The sequence below is a fragment of the Mustela lutreola genome, chromosome 2 (genome assembly GCF_030435805.1).
Source record: "Mustela lutreola isolate mMusLut2 chromosome 2, mMusLut2.pri, whole genome shotgun sequence".
NCBI classification, from domain to species: Eukaryota; Metazoa; Chordata; class Mammalia; order Carnivora; family Mustelidae; genus Mustela; species Mustela lutreola.
Window position 1 is genome coordinate 108,533,423 of NC_081291.1, and position 17,661 is coordinate 108,551,083.

The following is a 17,661-nucleotide window of genomic DNA, read 5'->3' on the forward strand; positions in this document are numbered from 1 at the left end:
CAGGGTTGCATACAGGAGCCCCTTGCTGGGCACCGTGCCCAGCACTTTGGCAAACTTCGCCTCGTTTTGAGTCTTTGGATCTGTGAACAAAACACAGGTCATATTTTGGATGCCACACATGGCTGTAACTCTCGGGTCCGAGCTGTTCGGTCACTGTCGGTCCCCCAGCTGTGGTTCCCAGCCCGGTTCTAGGAGGAAGTTTTCCCTTTGCCTACGGAAAATGAGAACAAGGGCAGTGTTGTAGGCGTGTGATGGCAACGGGAGAGTGGCCGCTGTCTTTGGTAGGGCTTGGCTGGGGAAAGGAGGACTGTCCTTCCTCCGGCGTTTGTCTTCTGCCATCTGGGAGTTAAAGTGCCCTTTTATAAAATGATGATAATACAAGTGGTAGTTGTGTTGAGGTTTGGGTTTGGGTTTGGGTTTTTTTAATGGCCTTATCTGGCCAAATAGTTCAGTTAGCCATCCTGGGTAACTATCCTAAACTTGAACTCGTTGTGGACCCCCAAATCCAGAAGACTCAGAGCCACTGATCTGTGGATACAGTCCAGATTCCTCAGTGTGAGGTTCTAGACCTTTCACGGCTACCCCAGCCTCATGGGACTCGGCCTCCTCCCTTATTACCTCAATGTCCGCCCTGGCCGTGGGCTGTTCCCTGTACCCAGGCCTCTGGGCCTTTCTCCTTGGGGTTCTTCCTGGCCCATGTATCAGAAGCCTACCCAGATGTCACCTGCTGGGTGACGGTTCATCCCGCCAACACACACACGAGATTAATGGCTCCTTTCTGTGAATGCCAGAACATAGATCTCTCTTACACAACTTCCATTGTTGGCTGTGTCCTGTGGTGAGCTGTAGGGACTTGTCTCCCCAACAGGCTGGGCATGAGTTTTTTGGGACTAGGGCCTGAGCTGCACTCATATTTCTCTGTCCCTCGATTTCAAAACACAGCGGGTCATTGAGAGCTGGGTTTTGAGTGAGGAGTTCTGCACCAGACCGAACACCATTTGGGGTCTATGTATCCCTGTGTCATTCAGTATTGTATATTTCCTGGTTCCAGTCTCAGAATTTGTAGGACACCCACAGCACATGACTTGGCAGCCTGGGTCTAGCAATCTTGGCAGAAATCTAAAGCTGGGCGGGTGGGGGGTGTGTGGAGATGGGGAGAATGAGCCTGATGGCTAAGTGTGTTCAGTGAGGAGGAAAAGACAGTTAAGTCAATGGGTCAGGGAGGGGCTGGGGAGACCCAGCAGCAGTATTTGCTCTGTGAAAACAAAGGCAGCCAAAGTTGACGTAAGGACTGGACAGTGACCTTGAAAATTTGGGAAATTTGTCTTGGTGGTAGGTTTGGGCCTTTCTGTGATTTGTGGTCCTTGTCCTTCCCCGATTCCATTACCTCTATCTTTCTAGACACTGATTTTTTGAAACTATCTGAGTACAAAGGGGTTAGGGTCACACTTTTAAATTAAGCAAATGGCAAGGAAGGCTTTTGCCTATGTTAAAAGGAATATAATTTTTGAAGCTCACCTGCCCCAGCCAGCCCATGGCACAGTCCTTCAGCTTCACTCTCAAAAGCACACACACACCACGAATGACAAAGCTACTGCGTCCTGTAAAGAAATAACTTAGAATTTCACTAGATACATATGCTACCAGATCAGACGTATTGGAAAACTCCCAATATAGATGGTTCAGTAGATGAGCGGGAGATAGTGCAACAGCTGTGGGATCCGTGTCCTCAGCTGCCCGATCTGTGTCCTCAGCCGCCCCACCTTGTCTGTGTCTGTCTTGATAGCTTCTGCTTGTCCCCTCATACCCGTAAGTGAATGGCATCCCAGCTCCTACCATGGAGGCCTGGGAGCCCCTCTGTGTGGTTAAAGTGATGTGTTTATCTCTCTGGTGGTGCTTTATGATGTTGTAACTCTCAGAGGGTGGCTTTAGGTCCATGTGCCGGGCACATACCAACCATGGTGAATATCTGCTTCTTGCAGCGTTAGGGAGGCAGGGAAGCAGGCGGCCATCCCCACAACACTTAGTTCACTCGTGCCTGCACACCGTCAGTCAGGATGATTGTTGTGATCGCTGACCCTGAGGACACGTGGGTCGCATGCCAGACGCTGTGTGCTCTGTACTTTACACGCTCCGTGTAATCCTCCCAACAGCCCTGAGGCAGGTACCTTAGTTATTCTTTTTTTTTTTTTTTTGACTTTTTATTTATTTATTAGAGAGAGAGAGAGAGAACACAGGAGAGAAAGCTAGTGGGGAAGGGGTGGAGGGAGAGGGAGAAGCAGACTCCCCACTGAGCAGGGAGGCCCACACAGGGCTCCATCCCAGGACCCTGAGATCATGACCTGAGCCGAAAGCAGATGCTTAACTGACTGAGCCACCGAGGTACCCCTACCTTTGTTATTCTTGTTTTCCAGAAGAGGGGACTAGAACTCAGTGAGTTTAAGTAGCTTGCCCAAGAAAGCATTCTTAATAATAGTAATGATAATAATCATGATAAAAATAAGAGGGAGCAGACGAGGGGTTCAGCCCCAGCTCTGTGTGGCCCAGAAACCCTGCTGTTGACTGCCGCAGTGCCTTGGCCAGGACTCCTACCGGGGAGGTCTGCAGGACCAGGCTTATTATCCAGCATTCCCAGTTGACAGAAGAGAAACCTGACTTGCTGTCCAGGACTCTTGCCACCCGCCCTGTGCTCCGCGTGGGTGCTCAGGGCCAGAAAACACGGGCTTGTAATAAATTCGGTAACAGCAGAACAGATACAGATAAGACAGACAGATAAGGCCAGGTGAGCTCACGTGGAGGGAGACTTCGGATTATTTTCACCTTTCCTTAAATGTGGAGGGCTGGGTTGGTCAGGGCACCCGATGGATGATGCCAAAGCTTTCAGTGTGACTAATGACCCTGGAGGGAAGCCTTATGTTTGGACCGTGTGGGCTTCTGGGCATCTCCGCAAGAGAGGCACGCTGCACAGAGACAGGATCCATGGGTTCATTCGCTCACTCACTCGCCCACTCAGCACGAGGCTGCCCGCTCCTGCAGAGCCACCGAGGGCGGACTGAGCAGATGCTGAGGAAGGGTGAATGTCCCTGTGGTCTGCAGTGGGGGCTGTGGCCCTGAAGGAGCAGGGCTTTTGGGAGTGGCCTTTTCCCTTTCTAGAGTAGCCAGTATCTGACTTTCCCCCCGTTGCTGAAACTTCCTGTGCCTTTCTCCTCTCCTTTTTCCTCTCCTCTCCTCTCCTCTCCTTTCCTTCCTCCCCCACCCCGGGATAGAAGAAAAGATTGAAGTCCAGCTTTGTGATGAAAGAATGTCTAGTCATTTTTCCCTCTGTGCTCCCTCGCAGTGCCATCGATCTGGAGAAAGAAGCTTTGTAGAAATTTTAGAAGAGGCTGTTTCTGGCTTTGGAACAAAGTCTGTGTCTTGTGTACACTTGTGTATACATGCGTGGGGGTCAAGAACAGGACGGAATGCCAGATTGCTCTGTCTAAAGAGGGTCAAGTCCATGTGTGTCCCTGCTAATTCTGTGTCTAAGGCTGTTGTTGGCAACCGAGACCGCTCATTCCCTCTCCAAACCCTGCTTTCAGCACCAGCAGACCAGGACAGATTCCTTTGGCTGTTTGCTATTCTGAAGACCAAATCATTCTTTTAAGGAAAAAAAAATTATGTGTGTGTGTATGTGTGTATATGTACAAATATATAAAATGTATATGTACACATATATAAAATATATAAAATATTTTAAATACATATTTATTATATATAAATTTATATTTATGTATATATTTATTGCATACCTTTTAAAAATATATATTTACATTAATGGGCTATAAAAGTGCTAATTTTAGAAGAAAATACATGTAAGTATGAAGAAGGAGGCCAGACATTCCAATAAGTACCAAAGATCAAGATCAAGTTCAGGACATACATTCTGCCCTCCAGGGAACTGTGTCCTACCCAGACAGCGGGCACCACTTACAATGAGACCATGAGAAAGAATAGTTCCTGAAAGGTGTGTTCAGTCCGCTCATTCCCCCAGGGTGAGCAGAGAGGCTCCCCTGGTCCCCAGAGGGAAATGAGCTGTGCAGGACAGGGCACAGACTCGGGCTTCTCTGGGTTCTCGCTGACCTGCCAGGTGGCCTTGGGCCCCCACTGGACTGCTTGAGTTTCAGCTTCTCCTTCTGTATCTAGGAATCCTGAGACTTGTGCTACCTGCATTACAGGGTAAATAGGAGGATCAGGTGGGGGGCAGCTGGTGTGCCCCACACAGTGTCCGTGGGAAGCAGGCTGGAGGCGGGCTCAGGTATGACCTCTGGGCTTCTGGCTGTGGCATCAGTATGGCAGCACTCATCCTTTCTCTGGGCCTGCTCTGAAAGTGGAGACAATGATTTTGGGAAGGCTGTGAGGCTCCGCCAAGGTCGGGATGTACTGTTCCCATAAATGTTCACTCTGAAACCCCAGCTCTGGACCAGGCCGTCTTTAAGGTTCTGTGCAGCACCATGACCTTGAGTGTAAACGTGTATTATGGAGAAGGCAGGAAGAGTTCGGGCAGGTGGGGAGGAGGAAGGCGTGGGGAGGTGAAACCCTGCCCCATCTAGGGCAGGTGCTATAGAACAGCTTAACGAACTAGAGAAATAGAAAGGGTACCATTTGGAAGCATATCGTGTAAATTTTAAAAGTCTATAAGGTTCCAGTTCAAAAGGAAATTCACTTAATGAATTCTGGGAGAAAATCATAGCTGATGTGTACCTGGCCAATCTTAACACTTTATAATTGGAAGAAACAAAAAAACTTTCATCATCTTTGGTCCTGAGTCCAACACCGTGTCACCTCCCCAGTCTTGGGAGAAGTCACTTCTCCCTAAGTGTAAGAGGACGAAGTCTAAAATGTAAGCCTGGAAAGTGACCATGTTTCCTCAATGGTTAGGACACACCTCAAAGCCTACAGAAACAAAGGAAATGTTGCCCCATGCCTTGTAGGTGGGGGGCTATGTGTTGCTTTTTGATTTCAGAAGCATGAAAAAGTGTGCTTTTAGAAAGGAGCTGAACTGACATATTACCTGCTGTGGTTCATGGAGGTGGTGAAATCAGCATCCTAAAGACAATTTCAAGACCGTGGTAATGCCCACTGACGATAAGGGAGAAAAACTGTTTGCACATTTTGGTTTGTGTGTGTATGTGTTTGTGTGTATTTCAGAGAGCTATTCAATACTGTTCATGAGGCTCTTGGAGTAGAATTATGGGATAGAATTTATTTTATGTTTATTTTTAAATTTATTTTGTTTTTGAAAAAAATTCCTGAACAGAAATTAACACATTTTGCTCTTGAATCACCAGAATATGTGATTTATTTTCACTTTTGGGGATGTGGAGAGAGTTCTCAGAGACACTTGGGTTCACTGTCATTTTTGGCTTAAGAAAGAACTTCAAAAAGAAATCCCGACTACTACTGCCACTAGAGGGCACTCTTCTTAAATTTTTTTTTTTCAAATTATTTATTTATTTATCAGAGAGAGAGGGAGAGAGAGCAAGCATAGGCAGACAGAATGGCAGGCAGAGGCAGAGGGAGAAGCAGGCTCCCTGCCGAGCAAGGAGCCTGATGTGGGACTCGATCCTGGGATGCCAGGATCATAACCTGAGCCGAAAGCAGCCGCTTAACCCACTGAGCCACCCAGGTGCCCTTAAATTTTAAACAGTGATGGCGAAGTTTGGAAAAGGAAATTTCAAGCTTTCTTGCCAATCCAGTTGGGGGACTCTTAGTTCTGTTTGCTTGGCTTTAAATAAACTTTTCAAATTTTGGAATAATACGTAGTACAGAAAGATCCTGTGTGCCTCTGCCCAGTTCCCTGTAATGTTAACATCTTACACAAGAATGCTGTTTGTCAAAACTGAGAAATTAACACTAGTACATTACTATTAACTAAACTACAGACTTTTATTTGAGGTTACCAGTTTTCCCATCAATCTTCGTATTCTCTTCTGTATTTGATTCTTCTTCTGCGTTTTTAAACAAACACAGCCCCTCACTGTGTAAAATCAGATTACTATTGCTACTTTGCATGAACATCTGTATTTTCGAAAGAAAGGTAAAAGTAAGCAACTTTTCTTTCATTTCTTTTTTTTTTTTTTTAAGATTTTATTTATTTGACAGAGAGATCACAAGTAGGCAGAGGCAGAAAGTGGGGGCGCAGGCTCTCCTCTGAGCAGAGAGCCCAATGTGGGGCTCATTCCTAGGACCCCCAGACCACGACCTGAGCCGAAGGCAGAGGCTCAACCAACTGAGCCACCCAGGCGCCGCTCTTTCATTTCTTTTTATTTGTTTCATTTGTTAAAGTTGTTTCACTTTTCAACCCCTGCATCCTCCCAACATTTCTGTCATTCGCAGTATGTTGAACTATCATTTTAGTAATTTCATATCTTCTCCAATTCACCCTGTTTTTTAAAAATTTTGGTTTGTTTTTTTTGTTTGTTTGTTTGTTTTGTTTTTTCAGTTTATGTCTCCCTCCCACAGCAGGCTGTCATTAAAAGATGAACACCGGGCGCCTGGGTGGCTCAGTGGTTAAGCTGCTGCCTTTGGCTCAGGTCATGATCTCAGGGTCCTGAGATCGAGTCCCGCATCGGGCTCTCTGCTCGGCAAGGAGCCTGCTTCCTCCTCTCTGCCTGCCTCTCTGCCTACTTGTGATTTCTCTCTGTCAAATAAATAAATAAAATCTTTAAAAAAAAAAAAATAAAAAAAAATAAAAGATGAACACCGTGGAATTATCACGAATCTTGTTAGGTCTAATAATTGCACTGTTCTAATGATTTTTTAGAAAACGTCTTTATTTATGAGAGACATGTTGAAATATTTACAGATAAAATTATTTATTTTAAAATACTTAAGCAAATAAAAAAATTGGAGAGCTAGAGCAGATAAAACAGGGTGTGTCCCTGGGTGTTCATTAGATATTCTTTTATTGGTATATGGTTGAAAATCTACAATTAAAGAGTTGTTTAGTGTGCCTGGGTGGCTCAGTGGTTTAAGCCTCTGCCTTCAGTTCAGGTCATGATTCCAGGGTGCTGGGATCGAGCCCTGCATCGGGCTCTCTGCTCAGCGGGGAGCCTGCTTCCTCCCCTTTCTCTGCCTGCCTCTTTGCGTACTTGTGATTTCTCTCTCTGTGTGTCAAATAAATAAAATTTTTTTAAAAAGTTGTTTAAAGTGGAAATTTAAGGGGCGCCTGGCTGGCTCAGTCCGTAGAGCATGCAGCTGTTGATTTTGCGGTTGTAAGTTAGAACCCTTCATTGGGCATAGAGATTACTTTTTTAAAAAGCGTTGGACCTGGGGCGCCTGGGTGGCTCAGTCGGTTGAAGCCTCTGCCTTCGGCTTGGGTCATGTTCCCGGGATCCTGGGATTAGGCCTCTCATCGGGCTCTCTGCTCTGCAGAGGACTCTGTGCTCTGCAGGGAACCTACTTCCTCCTCTCTCTCTGCCTGCCTCTCTGCCTGCATGTGATCTGTCTGTCAAATAAATAAATAAAATCTTTTTTTAAAAAAAGCGCTGGACCTTCAACTTAAAAAAATAATAATTTAAAAAATAATTTAAATTAAAAAAATTTTTTAAAGATTTTATTTTATTCATCTGAGAGAGAGAGAGAGAAAGAGAGTGCATGCACAAGCATGGGGAGTGGCAACCAGAGGGAGAAGCAGGCACCTACGGCACAAGGAGCCTGAAGCCAGACTCGATCCCAGGACCCTGGGATCATGACCTGAGCTGAAGGCAGATGCTTAACCGACTGAGCTACACAAGTGTCCCTAAAAAAAAAAATTTTTTTAATGGAATTTAAAAGAATTGAACAGTAGAGGCTTTGTTTTAATGTGACAAAGCCACATCGTCTGGACTGTGCAGATCGGCAGCTATTCGACAGACAGATAAGTCTGCTGGACATCTGCAGATTCATGACTCTATGTCGGAAACACGTATCTCCCAGGCGCTGCATGAGGTGCTGGATGAACAAGAGCAGACCATCCTGCGAAATTCCAGAACCTGAGTCAGACATACTCGAGCCTTGGGGTGGAACCACCCATGCAGTAAAGGCTAATTAAAACTGGATCTTGGCTGGTAGAAAATACTCTGTATTTTCAAGGGGATTTTATTTGCATCTCTTAGTTTTATGGGTTTGAATTGACTCATCTCAGCCATGTGGTTAATAAACGGAAGATTTATTATTATGCCTGATAATAATAATAACTTCTAATAATAGTAATTTTAAAATCTAGTACAGATTATAATTTTTCCAAGAACCTGCAGCCCTTTGTAATTATCGCAATTATCCTATTGATCATTTAACTAGATTGTAGCCACCAGGAGCTGCTGCCTTTCTGCTTGCTCAAGTCCTCTGTTCCTCTGCCCCCAGATCACTGCAGGGCCCTGCCGCCTTGCTCACTGGGCAGACCGTGCTGGCGCTGAGCCCTGCTCTGCTCTGCTCTGTGACGCTGGCGAAATCTCGCCAACACTTGTTTCCATCTCTCTTTTTATTCTGCAGCAGAAGTATTGGGAAGCCCTAAACTCGGAGCAGGTATGGACAATCATACTCTCTCTATTCCAGAAGGGACGTCCTGTGGCTTGATTCCATTTCCTGTTTTTGTGAGCCCTTCTTGGATGGCTGGGCCCATGCCACATTCTTTTAGGTAAAGAAAAAAGAAAACGAGAGGCAAGTCTGAGGATCAGGGGATTTTCCAGCCTCTCTCAGTTCCAAGTGCTTTCTGCTGTGCCCCAAATCATCAGGTAGGGACTCAGAAGATGTGGAACCCCAGGAGAAGCATGGTTTGGCAGACAAACCCGTGGACAAGCCGAGTAGCAGCAGGTTAGCGGCGGTGGTGGTGGTGGTGCTGGGGGCCGGCTGCATCCCCCCACACCGTCCCTCTGGGACCCTGGGCAGCGGGTGCTGTGTCCACACCTCCCTGGCCTGCAGGGGAGAGCTGAGCTTGTCTGATGACAACTACCTGTGCTGCTCATCTCCCAGGATTCTTTCTGGTAAGGGTGGAGATCATCTTTTGCTCAGATTTTCTTTTTGCCTGGATTCCAGCAATGTTTTCATTGCTTAAGATGAGGTTTCAAAACGCAGTCTTCCAGGAATTCGGAAGAGATTTAAAATGTTTCAGAAGCTTAACCCACTTCAAAGAGTGCACTTAATTGAAGAGGCTGGCTGTTTGGTGGCCTCTGAGTTGGTCAAGAGCAGAAAGAACAACTCTGGAGAAGCTCTTTCGGGAGCTGGAGCAGTGATTCTGAAATATTGTGGCGCTAAAAATCACCTGAGGCACTTGTTAAAATGTCAAACCTTAGGTCCCAAACCAGAGAGGGGCGAGGATGGATGCCCAGCATCCGTCTTTTTTTTTAATGGGCACCTTGGGCTCTTCTGGTGAGATTGATCACAGCCCGCTCCAAGAGCTGTGATCTGGAACGTGGGCCTGAGCCTGAAATCAGCATTCATCACAAAGCATACCGTCCACCCTCAAAGAATGAAACAGGCCCCTACCTCCGCCCCTGGGCACCTGGGCGGTGGAGCCTGCAGGGCCAGCGGAGACTCTTTGGGGATTTGCTTGTTATCTCCTGCCCACATCTGCAATCACGCATAGATAAGTTAGCGCTTGAAGTGGCTGGCACAGCCCCAAACAGGTACGGGGCGGGGGTGGGGGACCAAGCTGCAACAACCCGATCAGCTTAGTCCTTGGCCCGCAGGGTTAGGGGAGGAGGTGGCCTTTTTAACATGATGCTTTTTTAGGCACCAAGTAGTGGAACTCAATTCAGTTATCAGTAAATCACTAATTGAATTGGGCTCTTCCTATTTCAAACAAAGCCACGTTTTGTATTTTATAACTGGCATGCTGCGTGCATTTCTCTCAGTAGCTCAGGGAGCCCTACAGACCTTATCTAGGACCCTTACGACTGGACTGTTGGATTGAGCTTAAGTTCGAGCAGCTGGCAGTGTTTTTCTTGGAGGGCAGGCCATGACTGGCTGTTTCCTTGCCCGGCTAGGCATCATCTGGCCTAGGCAGACACGATCTTTTCCTATGTTGTTTCCTGGGTCTCTTGATACTGTCAAATGTGACCTTGTCACTCCGAGTTATCAGTCATAGAAACTCAGAAATTAAAGAGATCATGTTTAGTTGCTGATCCAACACCCCGGCTTACCACTCGAGAAACTGAGGCCCAAAGAAGAGAAAGCAAGTTAGTGGCAGAAGGAGGACTTGAGTCCAACTCCCGCTTGCCTCCGTGGCTGGACTCACCAAGAATTCCCTGCTCTTGGCCCCATGCAAAGTTCTCTCTCTCCTTGGTCACATGAGAACAAGAGGAGGTCTTTGCAAACCATGTATCATCAATGCTTATATGACTTGCTTCTCTTTTCTCAACTTTTTGCTCTTAACCTTTCCCATACTTGTGTGAGTCAGAATAATAGAATAATCACTGGCAGTGACCACCTTCTCAATTAAGTTTTAAGTGTTTGCTTTGGACAAGTCTGCTGAGCCTCAATTTTAGAGGAAATGACATGGTGGGGAGGAGGGCCAGGTGGCAAGGGCAGACCGGTGCTCTGCTCATAAGGAACTCATCCTCTACCTAAAAGGACAAGGCAGTGCCCATGTTCAGCTACAAATGACTTGTACAGTCAATACAAAGAAATAAGGTTGTGCAAGCTCAATGGGTAAAAGCAGTCAGAGTAGGCTTCCTGGAAGAGGAGGTACCTATCTGGGCCATAAAGAATGGGTTGAATTTGCCTGTCTATTCCAGGAATGACTTAGGCATGGAGGTGGGAAGTCTTGGGATAAAAGGAACATGACTCATTCTCACTAGAGTAAAGATGGAAAAGGGGGCTGGGGAGTGGGTCTGTCGGGGCTGGGGAGTAGCTCTGTCGGTTCCGGGTGGTTGTCTGTTAACTCCTTGCTTTAAAGTTGTATGTGTCCCATGAGTTCCTAGAAACGCAGGCCTGATTAACCTGCACTTACTGTTTCTCCTTGTCTGTGCCTGGGTTGTGAGAACCAGGACTGGAGCTGTTGTTAGCCGTGGCGAATTGTAAGAGATGGGAAGCATCTGTTCCATCCAGGTACCATTTGTGTCTTTTCTCTACAGTGGGACCCTGAAGACGTAAACCTTGAAGGGAACAAAGACAACGTAGACATGCTCGGATCCCAGGCACACAGGGGCTCCATGGGGCCAGTGGTCTTGACGTCTGATGAAGAACACCTAATGCAAGGCCATCAGCTCAGAGCCCTCAGCCAAACGTTTGTCAGGAATGGAGCAGGGATCAACCTGCAGTGACCCCCATGGCAGGCATCTCAGCTTCTGCAGAGGTGGCTCATGAAAATGAGGAGCTGGGTGTGGTCACTGAGCTTGGCTGCTGTGTGTTGTGGCTCAGAACAGAGCGAAGACTCTGGGTCCCGTGGATAGACCTGGGCATGCGCAGTTTGGTCTGAAGATCAGAAGTTCACAGACCACTCTTGCTTTGAAGTAGAAACTTTCATCTACTGGGCCCTCTCTTCCTTTTCCCTTCCGATTCAGCCATCTTCCACATCTCTGCTAGGTGCCAGGAATGAGTTCATCTAACAAGCAGCTCCTATGTTTGGATCTCCACGGACCCCCATTCTGCAAGTCCAGGAGATGAGAAGGGTGGGCCCGTATGCAGATCTAGGACACCCTCACCAGTACTGAGGGGACCTGGCTCCCATCAAAGTTTTCTGCTTCTGGAGTTTTCTGCTGGAAGTTGGAGATGGGACTACTTGGTCGACCAGAAGTTTGTGAGATCATGGTTATTGAAAGGGCAAGCTAAGTTCATTGCTCTAGGTGCCAGGAGCTGCTCCAGCCCGCCCAAGGTGTGTGCTGGCAGGGTTTGCAGGTGAGCGGGCCTGTCTGCTTCAGGAGCTAACATGAAAGAGGCATGGTGGGAGGTGTTAAATTCAAGCATAGTCATCTCATTTTAGCATTATTTTGATACCATGATCACGGGAGAGGGGAAGGTTGGAGGGAATGGGGCCGAGGTGGGAGTGAATAAATTTACTGGAGTAAGTCATGATTGAGTTGGAGCATCTCACTGTGGAGTGCAGAGATGTCTGAATCCCAGCACAGCCACAAAAGCCAGCCATGAAGGGAACTGGAAGGCGTGTCAAGAAACATAGCTTTGCTCCTGGCTGGCCCCTCAGAGCCTGTGTGACTTAGTTGCAGTTACCCAGTTTCTCCAAAGGCGTAGTTTAAATCCCAGCAGCATGAAGAAGGGGATGCCTCAGGAAAGCAAGGGGATTCCACAGACCTCAGCGGAGATCTCAATTTTTTAAGTGGCCTCTGAGCTAGAAGAGAACTTAAAGCCACCCTATTTATCCCCTTTATCCAACTGCTCTGATCCCTTGGTGTCTTGAAATGGAGTTTGCCAAAGCCAGTTTTGCTTTGTGCTCTTAACCATGGAAGCTGTTCTTGGAAAGGAGCTAAGAGTTGGGGTGGAGAGCGCATTCCGGAAGAAAGCCTACAGAGGACTGGACCCAGGGAGGGATGGAATCCAGTCCAGGAAAGAGGAAGCTGATGTGGCCGGAATGGATGGCGCAATCTGGGCTAGGTGGTGAAGAGGCTGGCAAGGAATCAGACCACACAGGCAAGGGAGTTAGCACTTAATACCGTGGCTCATTGGCAGCCATGAGCAGAGCTAGAGTAGGAAGGTGACTGACATGCCTCCGGTAGGCCACAGCTTTTTAGGAAGCAGAAATGTAGTCATGGGCACAGTATGAACATGGGGAACATATTTAACTGGAGCAATAGCAGCAGGGCAGAAGGTGGGCTCATCTTTAGAAAGGCAAGAAGGCCCAGGGATAGGATACAATCTCTGGACTTTACCTTTTGCATATCCTCCTTCTCTCAAGAGGAGGCTGGCCCATGCTCCCAGGGGGTACCAGAAACTGCCTGAGTCTTAATGAAATGGCCATTTACCCAAGAACATCAAATAGTCTCGCTGATTTAAGCAGCACAAACTACCTGAGTCCCAGATGTTGTCTGTCTCCCTAGTTCCCATCGTCCCAGCCTTGCTTCACAAACCAGTTCCTCATGTTGTGGTCCAATCTTGTCTCAAAGCTGAATCCTGAAGAAGTCTCTTCACCCAGAGTGAACTATTAAACTGAAAACTTTGGAAGCAAACTTTGGCCTCCTTGTTCAATAAGAACCTGTCTGTTAGGCAAAGCTCTGGAACCCCAGAGCCTTTGTAAAGAGGTACCAACCCAAAATCTTTTCTCCTAGTCGGAGTGTCCCCGTCCTGGGCCTCCATTGCAGCCTCATCCCTGTTGGACCAGGAGGATAATGGGAGTTACTTGCCCTGAAGACTCACTGAGCAGTGAAAGGGTTACCTACAAGGGAAAAGGCTGGGAAACAAACCGTCATCATCTTCTCTCGCCCACTCATCTGGATGTAAGTGATGGTTTAATGTGGCCTCAGTTGTGCTGCCTATTATCTCCGTGGCTTGGAGCATGCTACCTAACCTTTGTGAACTGAGTGAAACAATACCTATCTACAATGCCTGTTGTGAAGACTAAGTAAATCAACATACATGAACTCTCAAAGTAACCTTGAAAAGGGATTAGTTTCCATTCTCCCTAGACCTGCTGGGCACTTAGGTGCTCAAAGGGCTGTCAGTAACAAAAAAATATCAGACTCACAAATAGAATGATCTTCAGAGGGTTGAATCCCCTCGACAATCCTAATAAATGATTATGTAGCCCCAACTTAAGATCTTCCCAGAAAAAGAGAGAGAGATTTCACTATTGTATATTCTGATGTCTGTACCCTTTAGGGAGAGTTCTGATCACTAAGACTTTCTTAAAATCCTGTCTAGATCCTGAAAAACCACTATCTCCATATCTCCTGTGAGCAACATCTGAGGCCACACTCACATCATGTTTGTTACCATGGGATATGAGCCCAGACAGAGTAAGGAGAGGCACTCGGGCAAGGCGTGTCACTGGGCTCTAACTCCCAAATCTGATTTGGCGTAATCCTTCTCAAATCATTTTTCTTTCTGGGTCACAGTCTCCTCATCTGTAAAATGAAAGGCCAGCTTTCTTTCTTCCCTGCTGGTGAATTTGTTTTCCACAGAAGATGGACATCTTTATAAACTCTTTTAAGACAAATTTCAGATTTACTTTGAAAATGGGATTCAATATATAACCATAGTTCTGTTTGGATTTTGCTATCCAATGAAGATAAAATCTGTCTTTGTAACATGAAGGCATCATGGGATTTGACATTTAAAAATTTTGCAGAGTCCTTTCAATACTGAAAACCAAAAACTATGCCACCTTGCTTCCAAACTTGAGGATTTTGGTGAGTTCATTTAGTTTATTAAGAGGCCCTATTATTGGCAGTTTATTTTGGCGAAGTCACATTCTTGCTAAACCATGTCTTATATTGAAGGAAATATGAAAAATATTTTCCACAGTGTGAGAAAAAGACCTGGCTCAATCACTGATGTCTTAGGAGTGTCTCAAGACTGACTTCAGAATACTTTCAAGATGGTCTCCACTTCTTCTTCCGTGCCTAGTTGATCATTCTTGGCACTTTCCAACGATGTGAGCATCGGTCTACTCTCTCCTACTTTACAATGTTACCCCCCACCCTCACCCCCCGCGCCATGTTCAGGTCAATGCTTTGGCGGAGAAGCCTCGGCGTTGAAACAAGCCCAGATACGGCGCAAGGCTGACGCAGATCTCTTCAAGCTTACACTACCTTTGGATCCGGTAGAAATCCAAAGGTCACCATCAGGTGAGAGGGACGTTCTTAAACAAGAAAGAAGTTCAAGAAATGGTGCTAAATCGAATGATTTGGAGAACATCGGCTTTGCTTTTTCCGTACCAAATTCTGAAAGCTAAACAAGGCACCAGGCATCCTGAACTGCTTCTTCTGGGTCAGACACGTCAACAGCGCGTTAGCGCTTAAGTGCCTTTAGATTCACTGCAAACTAATCTGTTCCTTGGAGAACGCGTCACCCTCTCCCGACTCCGCCAGGCATTTTCTACCGGCTGCCGGCACGGGCGGCCGAGGGCGCTGCTCTTCTCCCGGGTCCTCTGAGTCTGCAGCTAGCTGCGATTACAGATAGGGCTTAGCCCCAGTGGCGAGCGGTCAGGGGCGCTTGCCCCTCCTCACCCCCTGCGGACCCAATCAGAACTGAATCGTGCCTCCTATTGCCGACCTCCTCCCGGAGAAGGGGCCAAACCCCAGCGTCTCGCAGTGCGCTCAGACCACCGCCGGCACTTCCGGGAAGGGAGGCGCCGCGGGGCTCAGCGCGTGCGCACTCCGCGGCCACCGCCTCCCTCCGGCTCGGCCGCGCGCGGTTTCCCGCCTCGCGGCGCCCTCGCGGGGTCTGGGGAGGGTCGTCTAGGGGCTGCTGGTGTCTGGATCGCCATTCTGGTGTTTTAAGGGGATCGTTCTGAGAAGATGTTGCCGTGACTAATGTAGTTGACACCACCGGACACCAGTTTACGGTATACTGTACATCAGTCTTGTGTTTTAAATACACATTAAAAAAAAATAAATAAAGGTAGTGCGGGTAATGTTTGTTTTCAAAAAAGAATCAGGTTGTAGCAAAATGTTTATGAAGAAAAAGAACAGTGCCCTGCTCCTCCCCTCTGCCCTCAGCAGCCCTCTTTCTCAAGCAACTGTCCTTTTTCTTTCTTTTTTCTTTTCTGTTCTTTTCCCTCCCCCCCCTTCTGTTTTTCCCCTCCTTCTTCCTTCCTCCTCCTACCAGTTTTTTTTTTTTTTTAACTTTATTTATTTGACACAGAGAGATCACAAGTAGTCAGAGAGAGACCGGGGCGGGGGGGGGGGGGCAGGGAGCAGGCTCCCCGCTGAGCGGAGAGCCCGATGTGGGGCTCGATCCCAGGACCCTGAGATCATGACCTGAGCCGAAGGCAGAGGCTTAGCCCACTGAGCCACCCAGGCGCCCCTTCCTACCAGTTTTAACCTGCTGCTTGTAGTTTTCTCATTAGGTTTGATTTCAAACACGCTTTTTGGCTCTCAGATTCTAAGATTATACTTTTTTCTCTTAGCTGCATTATCTCCAGCTTGCACGAATTCTAGGCTAATAAGAAAGAGCAGCTTCACGTGTGTACTGAGCACTGTGTATAAAGAACTGTCTTCACATCCTGTGGGTTGCTATGGGATCAGCCTCCAGTGCCAGAGCTTCGTTGGTTATGTGGTGATTCCTAAACCAGCTTCCAGCTTCTGAATCCAGCCTGGTCCAATTCACATATTCCTTCAAGGCAGGCTGGCAAGTTCCACTCCTGTACTCTGGACTTGACCTTTCCCTTCATCCTCTTACACCTCCCCCGGCCATCCCTACTTAGCACTTGGAGCATCTCCAGCGCAAGTTTGAGGAATTTGCAAAACACACAACTGGACAAAGTGCCCTCACCTACTGCAGCCATTTTGGCCTTTCCCAGAGATATCCTGGCCATAAAAGAGCTGTCCATAGGCCTTTCCTTCTAACTAGTAATTGCACGTGGTGAATATGTCTATTCCAAAGCTCCGATTTGTGTGGCACCTGTTCAAATATAGTCTCTTGGGCTCCACCCCTTTGTGATTTCCTAGATCCGGGCAAGACCTAGGAATCTTTACCAAGCTCCACAAGTGACTGAATCCATTACATGGTCCAGCACCACTCTTTGAGAAATACTGCCCTAAGGAAATTACTTTAAAACGGATCTATTTGCATGAGGTGTTCTCATAAAACTATTTAGGACAGAAAAAAAAAAGTTGTCAAGTCCCCATACCCACTGTGGGTATTGCTTCAATGAAGCAATGATATTTCACCATTAAATCTAAAAGATTAAAAAAAACCCCAAAACCTGAAAGATTGGAGAACCACAGCCTGAAGTATTAGACCTTGAATTACCTTAAAATCATCTAGTTCACTGCCTGAGTGCCTTGCTCATTCTCACAAATGTATAAGTAACTTTGTCATGGATATGTTTATGAATTTTATACTTTTAATGCTTTCTACATTTTTTTCAATTAGTATATATTTATTATATAATTAGACAAAGAAACTTATAAATACGTATCTGGTCCCCCAAATAGATGGAGAGGAGAGGGAGTTGGGGGAAATTGGAGGGGGAGATGAACCATGAGACACCGTGGACTCTGAAAAACAGTCTGAGGGTTTTGGAGGGGCATGGGGGTAGGAGGTTGGGTGAGCCTGGTGGTGGGTATCAGGAAGGGCACATATTGCATGGAGCACTGGGTGTGGAGCATAAACAATGAATTCTGGAATACTGAAAAGAAATTTTAAAAATAAATAAAAATTTTTTAAAATCTGCATAAACATTAGAAAAAGTGAAATCCATACGTAACTGTACTGTTTATTGTGCGTGCATTTTTTTTTTTTCAATAAAGGCTGATTCTTTCTACATCTAACTCCCTGGCTGTAGATTCCAAGTTGATAAACACCTGTGCATGCATTTTTTTTTTTTAAAGATTTTATTTATTTATTTGACAGAGAGAAATTACAAGTACATTGAGAGGCAGGCAGAGAGAGAGAGAAGGAAGCAGGCTCCCTGCTGAGCAGAGAGCCCGATGCGGGACTCGATCCCAGGACCCTGAGATCATGACCTGAGCCGAAGGCAGCGGCTTAACCCACTGAGCCACCCAGGCGCCCCTGTGCATGCATTTT

The 17,661-nt window shown here is 46.8% G+C and overlaps 1 protein-coding gene and 1 long non-coding RNA gene across 6 annotated transcripts in view; both read left to right on the forward strand.

Annotated features, from left to right (window-relative positions):
* The window catches only part of TMEM44 (transmembrane protein 44), a 33,891-nt gene extending 20,752 nt beyond the window's left edge, over nt 1-13,139 (forward strand). For 3 of the 5 annotated variants that reach the window (XM_059163106.1, XM_059163103.1, XM_059163107.1), the window contains one exon: nt 3,338-3,658. In XM_059163106.1, coding sequence (XP_059019089.1) covers nt 3,338-3,643 — 306 coding nt within the window. In that variant the 3' untranslated portion in view covers nt 3,644-3,658. Of the gene's footprint in view, nt 1-3,337; nt 3,659-8,511; nt 8,545-11,093 lie in introns of those variants that run through there. The other 2 variants (XM_059163104.1, XM_059163105.1) reach the window with 2 other exon arrangements.
* Nucleotides 13,140-15,015: 1,876 nt separating this feature from the next.
* LOC131824706 (uncharacterized) lies at nt 15,016-17,405 on the forward strand. The gene is made up of 2 exons (XR_009350944.1): nt 15,016-15,475; nt 16,040-17,405. It is a non-coding gene; the product is annotated as an uncharacterized LOC131824706 (long non-coding RNA).
* The last annotated feature ends 256 nt before the right edge of the window (nt 17,406-17,661 follow it).